We start from the raw sequence: 15384 nt of genomic DNA on the forward strand, positions 1-15384 counted from the left end.
TCGAGCTCTGACGTGATTTCCGTCTTCCAGAGTGCATCTGTAAGAATAAGCTCATCTTTTCCCCTTCATCGCTCCTATAGAAGCTGCATACTCATCAGTTTCTCGCCCTTTAGTTTCTGTTAGAGATTGGTGGAAAGGAAGCGTGTTCAACAGATGCCTCAACCGTAGCGATGGATACTGGCCCATCAACGACAAACAACGACACAGGGATGTGGCCGAAACTGAAGAGAGTCTCCCGCCTGCTGTTGGAGATGATGCCGTCTCGTGCCGCCATCGAATTTCTCGATAGTCACAGCTCGCCTTGGATCTGCCAACTTCTTCGCCCTCTTCCATCTCTCAAGCAATCCAATAAATTTTCGCTACTCAAAACGATGCCACTCGAGTCGTCAACGCTTAGCCACCCCACGACCATAGCGAGAGCTTTGATGTGCATTGTCATGTGTCTCCAGCAGCTGCCCCAGCATGTCGACATCACGCAACTCCGGCTGCCGTTGCCACGGAAAGAATACATGGAGTCTCTTGCTTCGATTATAATCTCCTTGGTTGCCTCCGATGACGAGATTATCGCCACGTCCGAGGGGCTTGAATGCCTTTTGCTTCTTTCCATCTACTTTGTTAACTCGGGTAGACCTCGTCGCTCATGGCTCAATAATCGAAGGGCGTTGTCAATCGCACAATTAATGGATCTCCACAGAGTATATTACAAAGCTGTTGACGATGACAGAAATAACGAACAAGTCAACATGGCGGACCTGTGGCCTCACATCGTCCACTACGATCGGCACCTCTCCCAGATTCTCGGATTTCCGTGCGGAGTGGTGGATACAAATGAAGCCCTTGCTCCAAGCAATCTCAAACTCATGCAGCATTTGGATCAACACAAGCTAGATGCCCTCTATCTTGCACAACTCGACCGCATCGCCGCACTCTTGATCGAAAGAGAACAGGGCTCTTCAAGGCTAGCAATGGCTCTAACACAATCCATCGACAATGCGCTTCTGAGTCTGGCCACGTCTGTGCCGCAATCATGGTGGCATCCCTCTGACAGACTTTCAGGGACACAGGTAGAGGCAATGGAGATGCTGTACGCCCGATACAACATGCAACTGTGGCACCACCAGCTTGAAATGTCCAATCATTTGCCGTTTATGCTTGACACATCAGAAGAACGACAGACCGAATACAGCAGGATTGCGTGCCTCAAAGCCGCGCGACAGCTCATTCAAGTCTATCTCCCACTCCGAACGACGTTTGGCATGTTCTCGTGCTGTACGACGAATTTCCAGGCATTTACGGCCGCCGTGATTCTCATCTTCAACATGTTTCTACGGTCGCCGGCTGTTGAAATGGAGACCGTATCTGGCCGTACAGAGAGGGACTGGGGTTTGGTCGCCGATGTGATCGGAGTTCTGGATGCGGCGGTTGAACGGTTTGACGACAGAGTCGCTCTGCAGGCGCGCGACGTTTTGAAGCTTCTCCAAGCCATTGAAAAGGAGCCAAAGACATTGCAAGGCGACAAGTTTCACTTTACGATACCTTACTTTGGAATTATTTCCATTGCGCGAAAGAGTCGTGTCGGGGACCAGGGCGGCGGCCAACAAATCGCCGGTGGTGCTGGGGAGAACGCCGGCCAGTTCGTGGCCCAAGGGACGACGTTCCACTTGGACTATTCGCCGACCTTTATGACGACGATTGACTTTATGGGGCCGAGCACGGCGGCTGATGTTGACGAGCTGATGCAACAGTGGCTGGTGGAAGACATGTAAACTGCAGGTATTATTCTGTGGAAGACAAGGATTCAGCCTATCATGGACACCTCGTCGGTTGCCAGGGCTCAAAGCCCAGAGAGTGTGTACCATTCAATCTGTGAGCACTTTCTCTTTTCCCTATTTTTTGGCTTCCATTTACATTATCTTTAGCGGAGGGCGTTGGACTTGATAGTACAGCCAATGGAAGTCATGTCGAACGCAAAAGGGCGCTGTATCTATTACTATATAAGTAATTTATGAGAAACAAGCATATACCCGAAAGAATGTAAGCACCTGCTTCAAGGCTCTGAGAAGTCAGTCGGAATTCGCCTGTTCGTATTCAATTAGTGCCTCTCCAGGAGTTAGTTAGACCCGCTCGCAACGTCGACATCTGCTTGGAATACCACGGCGTTTGGCTAGTGTAGGACTAATCATCTCGGAAATTTTAGGTGAGAACTTACATACATAGGCATCCACACCAGCGTGGACGCATGCAATGCCAATACTAACTGGGGAGCCGCACTGGCTATTACGCAGATGACATTCCACGCCAGGATGTATGTGTTCGTGCCGGAAGAAGAAGAACGTCTGCGGCGGAGTTGACAAAGCATGAATTTACCTGACGTTTCATCTTACAAGGTCATCTTACTGTTGTCTCAGCCCACGCCGTAGGAAAACATACCCAATAGGGGTATTGAAGTGCCATCGGGGAAGTTGGCAATGACATATTAACTATTACTGTTTAATATGCGAGTAGCTGTAAGCGCTTTCAATAGCGTGCCAAGGCCAAGGTTGATATGACCCAGGGGCAGCATTAAGTTGTAGGATCAGAACCCCTTTTTGTGAGTTCCTGATCCCAAGAGCCTCTTGTAATACTCCTAGTCGAAATATCGGGAGTTATTAGACCTGGTAGCAAGTCATCTTGGTCCAAGTCTGTCAGAATAGACAAAGAAAACGAATGCCAAATATGACGAATGATGAGTATGTGCTGATATGACCTGTAGCGCCGGCAGTTTCCCCTTAGTGTCGCTCAATGGAGAGCCAATTTTCAAAGCCTATCGAGGCAGCTTGGAAAAGGGTGTGAGATGGCAAAGTTCGAGATGATACTGCATTACACTGCGGAGTACTGTCTGCCGCACTTCAACTACATGCAATGACATTCAAGGCTTTCGTCCGGAGCCAGGAGCGGGAGTTTCGGGAGGACTCAATACGCTGGGTCTTTGGCCTCGTTCATTCCACATAGTATCCCCTTGCGTTGTCTCAATTTGAACGAGCTACATAATGCATTTTCAGCAAGGGAAAAAAATAAAAAAAATCCGCCGGCTGATTCATGATTCGGAGCAGCATAGCTTGTGAATGAAGCGAAACTTACGAGTGTGTTCCGGCGCAGGCATTGCGCCCATGTAATATGAGTAAGAACAAGCTCATCTTGAGATAAAAATAGGTGTGCTGCATACATCGTGCATGCTCTACACATCATAGATAAAGTTGGTTATTAATATTCCTCAGCCCTGTTTCTCCTCTCGATAAGATGTATCTGTCAGAAATGCCAATAATCCGTATCTGAGAAAGGTCGGAAAATATTCCGGAGTTAGTAACGGGAGTGATTAGACTCAGCCGTCGGGCTTATCCCACCCTGTCGACGGACCATTCCGTCATTTAATACTTGTTTATTTTGTATTTTTGTTCCTTCATATTTATATTCACTCACCATCTTTATTCTTGTGCTTATCTTTCCTATCCCCCAGACTGCCAATGGCGCAAGCATACCTGACATGCATCTTGAACCGGTCATCTCATCTGATCAATCTAGCCGCGAGAATGGCCCAGTCTCGAACGCCCCCGGTATTAATTTTTCCGTCTTGTTTCAAGTCGAGTCGCATGAGCTTAATGACTAACCTGTCGTTGTAAGCGTCGTAACATAAACCGGGGGCGCGCTAAACAACTTCAACCCGGGGATTGACGCAAAGAAAGCACCAACATGACGCTGGCTTGATCACTCATCTCGCTCTATCAGATGTCGAGGTATAGTATTTATAGGAACCTTTTATCATCCAATCTCAACTCTATTCGTTGCCCCTCATGTAATCACGAGAACGAGCACGAGCGCGGAGCCGCACCCTCAGCCTCACTGTCAGGCCCCCTGTCAGCATTCAAAACCCACACAAGGGGTGATTCTCATGGATTATCACTGCTAGTTGCTAGTGTCTCCCAGCACTATGTCTGCCACCAAACGATACTCGGCCAAGCCGCCGAACGGCGCCGCTCTGCCCCTGTGTCATAAAATTAGCACGGCCGACTAGTTCTTAGCTGTCCCCAAGTATAGCTGCTTGAAGTGGACTTCCGACTGCCGATCGGTGTCAAGCGCAGTGGAGAGAGAAATGCTGCGACTAGTTGTCCGACCAATCGATCTGGTTCGTCTTTGATGATCAGGACCGCTGGGTAAAGGCCAAAGTAAGACGGCTGTGCCCCGTTCATCACGGAGGGCTGGCCATTACGGGCAAACGTCCAGCTAGCTGTCAGAGATCGGCGGAGAAGTGCTGTCGCGATCTGCGCACATGTCTTTGGTATGTCCCGTCTAGGCAGGACGTGATGAACGAGACGCTCTGGAAATGACAGCTAGGGCTTCTAGTAGGGCCATCGGCCCGATGGGGGGAACATGAACCGCTGGGCTGAATATGATGACTGGGGATCGAGCGGTAAGATTGAGCAAAGTTCTTTATATAGATGGTAGTATTATTCCAGTGAGCACTTCTGACGGCTTTGATCACGCGGTCAAGGTGGTCGTAACCAGCCGCCAAGGTATCGATTTGCTTCTTTAAGACGGGCAGCGTCTCGTTATCCATTCCTTTTTTTTTTTTTTTTTTTTTTTTTGCAAGTATCCTTCCTGATACTCTCGTTTCCCGTCACTCATTTCTCGCCATGATGAAGTCACTGGCCTTTGTGGCCGCCCTTCTGGGCGCCGTCACGGCCTCGCCAACAATGGCCCGTCATGAAGAGCGATCACTCGAGCCTCGAGCCAACACATCCTTCTGGTATGCTGCCATGGACCACACCGGCCAGTACAAGGGCTATGCTCCCCACACGACGAGCCCCAGCTCGTACAACGTCTTTGTTGCTGTAAATGCAGGCGATGCTGGCTCTCTGCAGAGTGCCATCGACTCGGCCGGCAGCGGCAACCGACAGAATGAATGGCTGGCATCTCAGCCCCGAGTTGTGTATATTCCCCCGGGAACCTATACGCTGTCCAAGACGCTCAACATGCGCACCGACACCATCCTCATGGGCGATGCCACCAACCCTCCCATCATCAAGGCTGCGTCTGGCTTCAGCGGCAACTATCTTGTCAACGGCCAGGATCCCTCCACAGGCGTCTCCGGCGAGCTCTCGTTTGCAGTTGGCTTGAAGAACTTGGTCCTGGACACCACGGCCGTCAGCGGAACCTCCAGCATCTCTGCTCTTTACTGGGGTGTTGCTCAGGCTGCTCAGCTGCAGAACGTCAAGATTGTTCTTGCGCCCTCCAGCGGCGGCAAAGGTCACACTGGCATCCAGCTTGGCCGTGGATCTACTCTTGGCCTTGCCGACGTGCGAATTGAGAACGGCCAGAACGGTATCTGGCACAATGGCCACCAACAGGCTCTCTACAAGAGCATCTACTTTTACAAGAACACGATTGGCATGCTCATCAGCGGAGGCAACACCATTACTCTGCTGAACCCGACCTTTGATACTGTCGGCACTGGTGTTTCCAACACTGGCGGCAGCCCCTTTATCGGCATTGTCGATGCCAAGTCCATCAACTCGGGCGTTACCTTCAGCACCACTGTCTACCCTTCGATCGTCATCGACAACCTGACCAAGGACACCGCCTCCGATGTCGTCGTCCTCCGCGGCACAACGGCTCTCAAGTCGTCCAGCACCGTCGTCAACTACAGCTACGGAAACACCGTCGGCCGCAGCCCCATCTTCGGCGCCGTCTCCAGCACCGCTGCCCGTCCGGCCGGCGTTGCCCCCGGCGGCCGCATCCCGGCCGTTGTTGTGCCCAACTACGCTCAAAACCCAGTCACCGACTTCGTCAACGTCAAGGATCCAAGCCAGAACGGCGGGCAAACGGTCAAGGGCGATGGCAGCACCGATGATTCGGCTGCTCTCAACAAGGTGCTCCAGTTTGCCGCTTCCAACAACAAGATTGCCTACTTCCCCTTTGGCGACTACCGCGTCCTGTCCACTCTCGTCGTTCCCGTTGGCTCTCGTCTTGTTGGCGAGGCTTGGGCGACCATCTCCGGCGGCGGAAGCTTCTTCAAGGACGCCTCCAACCCCAAGCCCGTCGTCCAGATCGGCAAGGCCGGCGATGTTGGCGTTGCCCAGCTGCAGGACTTCCGCTTCACCGTCTCCGATGTGCTCCCCGGCGCCATCATCGTGCAATTCAACGCCGCCGGTAGCAAGGCCGGCGATGTTGCGCTGTTCAACTCGCTCATCACCGTCGGTGGAACTCGCGGCGCCGATGGCCTGACCAACACTTGCGGCAAGGCCAATGCCGAGTGCCAGGCTGCCTTCCTCGGCCTCCACTTCACCCAGACCTCGTCAGCCTACGTCGAGAACACCTGGAACTGGGTTGCCGACCACATCACCGAGGGCTTCAGCGGCGGCTCCAACATTGCCGCCAAGGGGGGCGCCTTGGTCGAGTCGACAAAGGGAACCTGGCTGCATGGCCTCGGCAGCGAGCACTGGTGGCTGTACCAGCTCAACCTTCGCTCTGCCAGCAACGTCGTTGTCTCTATGCTCCAGAGCGAGACCAACTACGACCAGGGTGACAACACTCAGCAGGTTCCTCCCGCTCCCTGGAAGGTCGATGTCAACGGCTGGGGCGATCCTGACTTCTCCTGGTGTGACAGCACTGCCCGTTGCCACATGGGCCTTGCCAACTATGTCCAGGGCGGCTCTAACATCTACTACTACGGCTCTGCTTCTTGGGCCTTCTTCAGCGGCCCGGGATACCAGGGTTGCGCTTCTGGCGGTTACCAGTGCCAGGGTAAGTTGATATATGCTCCAGATAGACATCATGAGAAGACATTTTGCTAATCTTTGTGATAGACTACATGCACGTCATCAAGACTACGCCCACCAACCTCCAGATGTACGGCATGTGCGCCAAGGACACCAAGGTTGCTCTTCGCCTGGCTGACGGTACCAACATCAATGCCCAGCCCGACTTTACTGGAGGCTGGAACCCTGGTAGCGATGTTGGCCGCTACACCTCGTAGACGTCGAATGTTCTAATGGATGGGACGTGATGTATATATGTTGGTGTTGGCTTGCATATACATGTAGTTATAGTTTCTTAGCAATATACCAGGATGATACCATGTGTTGCTATTTTAGAGCTCCGATGCGTGTAGATGGTATCGTGCTTGTGTTCTATTTCTACGCGCCTCGTTGTTTCCCTGTCATTTTAGTTATGAGCTAAAGCGGTGGATTGCCATATGAGTACCTCATATAAGCCTATACGTGAAAATGATAGACTGAAATATTACACATGTCACAATAGGGTTCTCTCAGTGCTGATGCAGCTAATCCAGCATTGCTCCTTTCGAGTAAGGTGTCAGCAGCTGAATCTATTGTTTAGTCAATACGAGCCAGACCTTGATAGTATTGCGGAGCTTCCATTATGGCTGATTAGTGGGAAAGAAAACTCACTGTACGGCACATATCTAAATATAAGTACAGGCAGCGCTGCGTAAGTCAACGGGAGATTTCATTGTTCATCCATCATCACCGTTTGAAAAGGCACTGGAGCTCTGGAAGTTATCAACTGAAATTTTGTTCGCACATATGGTCATGGTAACAGCATCGGCTTCGTCGTTGGATGACATTACGAATGATGACCTTCGCGGCTGGGTGGAACTTATCAGTCAAATACGAGCTACGGCCGACGCAAGCATCAAGAAGGAAGAGGCAGAAGGCGTGCAATTCGATCAACGAGCCTTTGACGAATATCCTTTCATCAAGGCGCCCACTTCACAGGAGGCCATCCAGCAGCAGGAAGCAACGCTCCAAACGACACTTCCGGATGACTACAAGCAATTCCTCCAAGTTACGAATGGTACACGATGGACTGGCATTGGCTGGACACCGTCGTTGTGTGGTGTTGAACAACTGCGAGGAGTTTGATGAAGCTCCGCCGCTGGAGCGAGTATTGAGGATCAGCGATGAAGATGAAGATACTATTGTCTTCTTGCTAGAGCCTGAGTATATACTAAAGACGTGGGTGTGGTTGGCTGGAAAGAGAGGTATCGAGGTTAAAGATGATGCGCCTGGCCAGTGGCTGTAAGTTCAATACTGACAACCATCTCAAAGTCATCCGTTTATCCCGATTCCCCTATATGTTCACTGACTACTCCCAGCTTATTCGTGTTTGTACATTGGATGGCAAACACCAAAGTGCATCCCACTTTTGAAGAATACATGCGAACCAGAGTCAAAACCATCAAGGCATAATTGAAACAAGGGCTGTGATAAGAAATCCCAACAATATATCTTGAACAGCAATCAACTCATGATCAACTATCAAAAGATGTCTCTAGTTGTTACACTTGTCTAGCTTTGAACAGCTAGCGCCGAGTTGTTGGACTAGCAAGTGATACAATCTCATGAGTTTGAACACATCTCATGACTGCAAGCTGCTGACAGACGCGCCTTAAATTTGGCATGTGAATTTGTCAGCCGACGCATTCTGGTACTTGATGCCAGATAACTGGATTCTCATAAACTGTTGTTTAAATACATTGCCTTGGGGGAAAAAGAGGAAAAAAGAAAAGAAAAGAAATTAACAAATAGACACTTTGACAAGCACAGTATTTGATTCATACATTACCAGTAACGAGCAAAAAAATGGAGCCAATTCCTGGAATAATTGAGCGAAGTCTTCCCAACGCCGTCGTCTACGATCTCACAACGCCGAACCAAGTTACAGTCACGCTCCCATCAAGATCAACCTGGTCCAGCGGTCTTCACTGGCACGAAACACACACAGAATATCTCAAGGTCATCAAAGGCAGCATAAAAGTACGCCTAGGGGATACCGAGCAAATCATTACCGCGAGTAAGGCGAACCAGCCCGAAATCAAGGTTGAGCGCTACGCCTGGCACGAATGGCAGCGAGCGCAACCAGATGGAGAAGAAGTCGTCGTTATTGAGAGGACGGACCCAGAGGATGGCGAAAAGGCCTTGTTCTTCTGGAACCTCAATGGAATCATTCTGAATGCAGGGCGAATCATCAGTACGAATGTGCCGGGGTTCTCCTTCTTCCCTGCAACGACAAAGGACCTGATCATCGACTTTTGGATCACGCTCAACCTCTTTATCGTGTTTCACTCTTTGGACAACTTCCCGGTCATTCTGAGCACGACCAGGTTCTGGAACGGAAAAGGATCGCGCGCAAAGGCGGGTCCGTCGGCAGATTGGTTTGTATCTCACGTATTGTTGTCGCTTGCTTCTTGGGCAGGTCGCATTTTTGGACTGCGGGCTGTAAGGCCAGAGTATACGCCTGCTCAGCATTATCAACGTTGGAAATCACATAATTATCTTGAAAGGTCGAAGGATTCTTGATGAATGGTGTGCTTGCAGTTTGGTAATGAGAGAGCCTTAATGCGGTGTATATGGACGTATATCGGTCTGCAGGTGAGAGATGAGCGCTCTGTTTAGGAATTAGAGATGATATTCTCTAGCAGGTTTACATAAAATATTTATAGGTATATAGTTTGATTAATGAAATTTGTGTTTCAACTCGATGCTTCGCCGAAGAATTCTTATGCCTACGCCACTGGAATGTATTCACAATTATTGATTCCCCGCCTCGATTTAAGCTTACCATTGTGCTTGTTGATCTCCTGGAGCTGACTGGATGTTTTGTTTCGTACCTGCGTCCTTGCGAAACAGGAGCAACACAGATGGAGCACGTTCGTGCCTACACGTCTCTGCTGATCTTTGTCGTCTCATCACAAGGTGTGCTCAGCTTCTTTTCCTACGTATCTATGATTTCAACGGACGGAAGAGTTTACCGCATCTCCAGATTATTAATTAACCGGCAGATTGGCCCTCTTTCTCTTGAATTATCCGTTCAACAAGTGAGAGTTCCCATAGTCTATGGACGCTCATGACGCAACATGCAGACACAAGTGCCTCTATGCATCCAAGCATCACCCCCCAGAATTATGGAGCTTCAATGCTACGGTACACTTGAGAGTGCGGCATGATGAGAATCTCAAGCAATTGGGGTTCTAGACATTCAAAATAATGGAGCTCAGCATTCCCGACATCATCGCCAGTTGGAGCGCTTCATTTCCAACCTAACTGTACGGGGGAACTGGTAGTTTCCGCGATGGGGCTCATCTGCATGAGTTTCAAAAATCCCTTGCCCAGGCAAGATCGCGATTGGTGACACGAGAAATCGTGGGGAACGTCTCTGCCGGACAGGCTCGGCAGAAGCGGCATCTCAGAGTCCGGGGGTCATGCCACTGCTTTCAACCCAATGAAGTCATTCGCATCCCCAAAGGTAGTTTACGATGACCAACACAAATCACTACTACATCGGAGTGATCGACACAATCATGACTGCATTTGCCGGTTTACAGAACGCGAGCCGTGTAACAATGGCCGAGCTTTGTTCCGGACCCCTCATTGACATTGATGTCTCACACGAGGCAAGCATGGTTGAGAATTTAGACATAAAAGCGGCAAGGAATGGCGGCAAGAAGGGAGGACTGCGCCTATCCTTTGGTGGCCTTTTGAAGACGTCTCGCAAGAGTTCAACTGGAGCGCGGCACATGGCTTCTGTAACTTTTACGATTCAATTGCCATCAGAGAAAAATATTCAGCTACTGTCACAAACAAGAGGAAGCGTCCCATCTCAGTCATGAGATCCACGAGGCCTCTCCTTACCGCGCTCAGCATCTTTGCGGGCGCGGCAGTGGCGACCACAGAAAGTACTAGCAAAGCATCAATTCACGATCTTGCCCTACAGAAATGGACTGTGACGAATGAATACGGCAACATCACCGTGCCGGGCAAGTTCCCTTCGCAGGCTCATCTGGATCTTCATGCAGCTGGCGTGATTAGTGAGTCGAGACAAAGGATACGATTGCCTACTTTAGACTATGCTAACGAGGAAACACATAGATGAACCGTGAGATTTCCTTCTTAATGGCTTGTATGGTCAACTAAAGAGGCGAGACTGATGTGGTGAAACTAGAAACAATGGCCTAAATGACTTTGACCTGCGGTGGATTGCGGCTCAGAACTGGACATATACCAGCAAGCCAATTAGCGGATTGTGAGTTTACCTCGGTTTAGTAGAGGATGGATCAATCAGAACAGTTATGCTAACAGTAAGTCTAGGAGTAAACATTCAGACATAGCTACGTGGCTAGTGTTTGATGGCTTGGATACATATGCAACTGTCAAGTTCTGTGACCACATTGTTGGAACACCAGATAATCAGTTTCGGCAATGGTTTTACGATGTTTCGTCTGCACTTGCTAGTTGCAAGAGTGACCCTGTTCTCAGCATCAACTTTGGCAGCGTGCCTCGCATTATCAATGCCATCAACGCAAGCGATGAAGTCCAGCGTAAGTTATACAATCACAATCTCAAGAAAGCGATGTTAACTCTGGGGCTACATAGATTGGCCGGCTTCGGTGATTTATCCATTCGAGTATCCAAACCGTCAATGGGTCCGCAAGGAACAGAATGACTTTGGCTGGGATTGGGGCCCAGCCTTCTCTCCAGTAGGACCTTGGCAGCCGGGCCGCATCGTCCAGCTTAGCAAAGGCGGCGAGCTGTACTCTCTCAACACCGACATTGACATCTTCCGCAAGGGCCAGTTCAACAACTTTGCCCCTGACCAGGCTGCTCCCTGGGTGGTGAACGCGAGTCTCGATTTCTTGGGAACTCTGCCGAAGCACGCCTCCATGTCGGTCGTCATTACTGATGCCAGTGACAGCCGCTCAGTATTGTACTCGGGCAAACTGGAGGGCGTGACACAATCTGACATGACCGTCACCGGCTCTGTGACAATAAATGCCAACAAACCCAAGTTGTGGTGGCCTCGAGACATGGGCAATCAGCAGCTATACAACATAGAAGTTTCCGTCAGCAGCGCAGGGTCCAAGGCACCTATTCTCGTCTCTCAGCGGCGTGTTGGTTTCCGGACCATCTTGTTTAGCTCAGGAAATATCACAGATGCGCAAATCGCCAGTGGTATCACTCCGGGAAACAACTGGCATTTCGAGATCAACGGCCATGAGTTTTACGCCAAGGGTGCAAACCTGATCCCTCCCGATGCTTTTTGGCCACGAGTCACCTCGGATAGAATGAATCGCCTATTCGATTCAGTTGAGTCGCAGAATTTCAACATGTTGCGCGTGTGGTCCTCGGGTACATACTTGCCTGACTGGATCTACGACATTGCTGATGAGCGCGGTGTATTACTTTGGAGCGAGTTCCAGTTCAGCGATACTTTGTATCCCGACAGTGACGACTTCAAGGCTAATGTTGTTGGCGAGATTACTTACAACGTCCGTCGATTGAACCATCATGCCTCTTTGGCGTGCTGGATGGGTGGTAATGAGTTTGAGAACTTGATGCTGCCCATAGCTCAAGGCGCCGATCCTGAAACTTACCCATATGTCCTGGGCCAGTATGAGAATCTCTTCATTACCACGCTATTCAATGTTTTGGCCGCAAACAGCCATTCCATCTCATACAGTCCTTGCAGTGCAAACAATGGCTGGCTAGAGATTGATCTTGATCTTCCTGTGCCTATTGTTGAGCGGTATTACAACACTACCAGCGGACACATCTACGGTGACACTGACTTTTACAATTACGATACATCGGTTTCTTTTGATACCTCTGTCTATCCAGTTGGTCGCTTCGCCAACGAATTTGGCTTTATCAGCATGCCCAGCATTCAGACGTGGCAACAAGCCGTTGATCCGGAAGAACTCTCCTTCAATTCGACAACGGTCATTTTGCGAAACCATCACTATCCAGCTGGCGGATTGACCAGAAATATTCACAACAGCACCTTGGGCCAAGTTGAAATGACACTGGCTGTTGAGCGGTACTATCCGACACCCAACAAGACCGATCCAGTGGCCAATTTCAGTTCCTGGTGCCACGCTACTCAGCTGTTCCAAGCAGACATGTACAAATCCGAGATCCAATTCTATAGACGTGGCAGCGGCTTGCCCGAGAGACAACTCGGCTCTCTATATTGGCAACTCAACGATATTTGGCAAGCTCCGACCTGGGCCGGTCTTGAGTACGACGGACGTTGGAAGGTGTTGCCTTATGTTTCTCGTAGGACCTATGAGCACGTTATTGCATCTGCTTTCTGGAACTATACGGCCAACGAGTTGGAAATCTGGGTGACATCTGATCTTTGGGAACCTGTGTCTGGTCAAGTGTCATTGACTTGGGTCGATCTGAAAGGCAAGCCTATTGCAAACAACGCGGGCATGGAGAAATTGATCAAGTTTAACGTAGGCGCCATCAACACTACGCAGATCATCTCAGCCAACATCAAGTCGGATCTCAAGATCCCAGACACCAGCGACGCTGTGTTGGTCATCGAACTTACAGCCCACGGCAAACTCCCCAATGCAGCCGGCAGCAAGACGACAACCTTTACTCACCACAACCATTTCCTTCCTGTGTGGCCTAATCAAGCCAAGGTGTCAGATCCCAAGCTACACTTGTCGTATAACAAGTCTACAAAGAAGTTCACCGTGGAAGCTACGGCTGGTGTATCTCTCTATACTTGGCTGACGCACCCAGCTGGTGTTTTGGGCTTCTTTGACGACAATGCATTTGTTTTGAGGCCTGGTGAGAAGAAGGAGGTTGGATTCACGCTTCAGAAAGACACGACGAGTGGGAAGTGGGCTGAGCAGGTGACGGTGGAGAGTTTGTGGGATTTGACCACGCCATGAATGGTCGAGATAGTGGTATAGGATTAACAGATTATATGATTATCATCGTTGTGCGCAAATTTGGCGACTTCTTATGGCGATGACTGTGACAGAAGTAAACATGGTATAGAGACTCTGCGTTACTCTATTTGCTCCAGCATTTATCGCCCTGGTGCTCTCATTGAAGTGTACACGGTCTCGGAATCGCCCGACTCTAATTTAAATGTAATGGTGCCATCCCCGTTAATGATAATCTCCGTCACTTTGCCATCATCTTCCTCTCTCAAAATGTGCTGCTTGAATCCAGCCGTCTCTTCTGAATTATACAACCCATCATTCGTCGCTTTAGTATCAGCTATCGTTGTCAGAGTAATAGGTACGGTTAAAATAGGACTATCTGAGATCACTAAAATCGGGGGCCAGGAGATGCGAGATGCTGGCACGGGCCGGTCACACCCTGTATCTATATCTGTGATTGGTAAAAGGTACTTGTAGGCAGTATAAGTGCTAGAATCACAAATCTAGACTCTGTTGTATCCGGAAGTGATTTTATTTCCGATTCAGTCTAGCGATAAGAGTGCGAGGCGGTTGTGTGAAATCCGGAAAATGTCTAATGAGTGAAGCATATCAATGGTGGCTTTTACAATCCCTTTGTGAATATGAAAGACTTGTATCAGGTGAGCCGAAAGTGTCTCTAGAGCTGACGGTATGCCACTAGCATGATCATTGTCTTTGTCACACTTAAACAGTTAATAATACCGATTCTGCAGAAGCTATGAACATACAAATATATATTAATAAACATGTTTACTCTGCTCTATATATCTTTCCGTAATACATCATGTCTGGTACATTACTTCAGTCCTTCAAGACTTCTATACGTTTGTTACCTCTAAAACTGCAATTCCTTTTCATCAAGATGAGCGCAACACTAGTGAATAATCTCTGTCCAGTAGAATATGTGCCCTTTTCAGACTCCTAATGAACTATGACCGTATGGTCATCAAAGAGAAAATGTTTTCTTTCATGCGCGCCATATTCAGCCATTGTTGTAGTGACGTCCTTTGTGTTCGTCTAGTCCTAGTAATCTCATCTCATCAACTTAAAACTCGACGACCGCAGATACGAGCCATCATTAAATTGCATATTGGTCGCTTGAGTACTCTTCATCCCAGTTCAAGAGCAAAAACGTCCCATTTTTTGTTACCTTCTAATCATGGATATATTAAAACCTCAACCTACTACTCGCCCTCGAGGTGACTCTGTCAGCTCTGATACATCTTTTCATTCTGCAATTTCTTTTCAGTCTGACACCTCTTATCACTCCGTCACCCCTCTCGGAGCTGCTGAATCTCCAGAGGTTGCGACATCCTCGGACAGCACCGGAACCGCGGATCATAGTCGACGTAATTCTACTACATCACTCAGCTCTACCGACTCTGGCATTTCCATGAGCTCTGGAACTCCTTTCCATTCCAACAATACTGCTGGTCCCTCCAATCCTAACCCCAGCTCTTCCATTTCATCCAACACTTCTACGAGCTCCGTACACTTACATCAAGTAGAGTCTACCAACTCTAACATGTCCGATGACTCTGCCAGCCCCGGTATCTCTACCACCTCCAGCACCAATGATGACGAGTCTGCAAATCAGCAGAGCCGAAATG

At 49.3% G+C, this 15384-nt stretch overlaps 4 protein-coding genes across 4 annotated transcripts; all 4 read left to right on the forward strand.

Annotated features, from left to right (window-relative positions):
- Nucleotides 1-170: 170 nt before the first annotated feature.
- Triagg1_2171 (uncharacterized protein) lies at nucleotides 171-1766 on the forward strand (the record flags this gene model as incomplete). Its single annotated transcript, XM_062896323.1, has 1 exon — nucleotides 171-1766. The coding sequence occupies one exon, from the start codon at nucleotides 171-173 to the stop codon at nucleotides 1764-1766; it is 1596 nt and encodes a 531-aa protein (XP_062759027.1).
- A 2904-nt stretch (nucleotides 1767-4670) lies between these two features.
- On the forward strand, nucleotides 4671-7012 carry Triagg1_2172 (CAZyme family GH55; the record flags this gene model as incomplete). Its single annotated transcript, XM_062896324.1, has 2 exons — nucleotides 4671-6780; nucleotides 6843-7012. 2 exons carry the CDS (start codon nucleotides 4671-4673, stop codon nucleotides 7010-7012), a joined length of 2280 nt encoding a protein of 759 aa, XP_062759028.1.
- A 568-nt stretch (nucleotides 7013-7580) lies between these two features.
- Nucleotides 7581-7919, forward strand: Triagg1_2173 (uncharacterized protein; the record flags this gene model as incomplete). The annotated part of the gene is made up of 1 exon (XM_062896325.1): nucleotides 7581-7919. The coding sequence occupies one exon, from the start codon at nucleotides 7581-7583 to the stop codon at nucleotides 7917-7919; it is 339 nt and encodes a 112-aa protein (XP_062759029.1).
- A 2393-nt stretch (nucleotides 7920-10312) lies between these two features.
- Nucleotides 10313-13738, forward strand: Triagg1_2174 (CAZyme family GH2; the record flags this gene model as incomplete). The annotated part of the gene is made up of 6 exons (XM_062896326.1): nucleotides 10313-10582; nucleotides 10642-10864; nucleotides 10926-10932; nucleotides 10999-11079; nucleotides 11145-11374; nucleotides 11430-13738. 6 exons carry the CDS (start codon nucleotides 10313-10315, stop codon nucleotides 13736-13738), a joined length of 3120 nt encoding a protein of 1039 aa, XP_062759030.1.
- Between the last annotated feature and the right edge of the window lie 1646 nt (nucleotides 13739-15384).

Source organism: Trichoderma aggressivum (genome assembly GCF_033847375.1).
Source record: "Trichoderma aggressivum f. europaeum strain CBS 100526 chromosome Unknown scaffold_005, whole genome shotgun sequence".
Classification (NCBI taxonomy): domain Eukaryota; kingdom Fungi; phylum Ascomycota; class Sordariomycetes; order Hypocreales; family Hypocreaceae; genus Trichoderma; species Trichoderma aggressivum.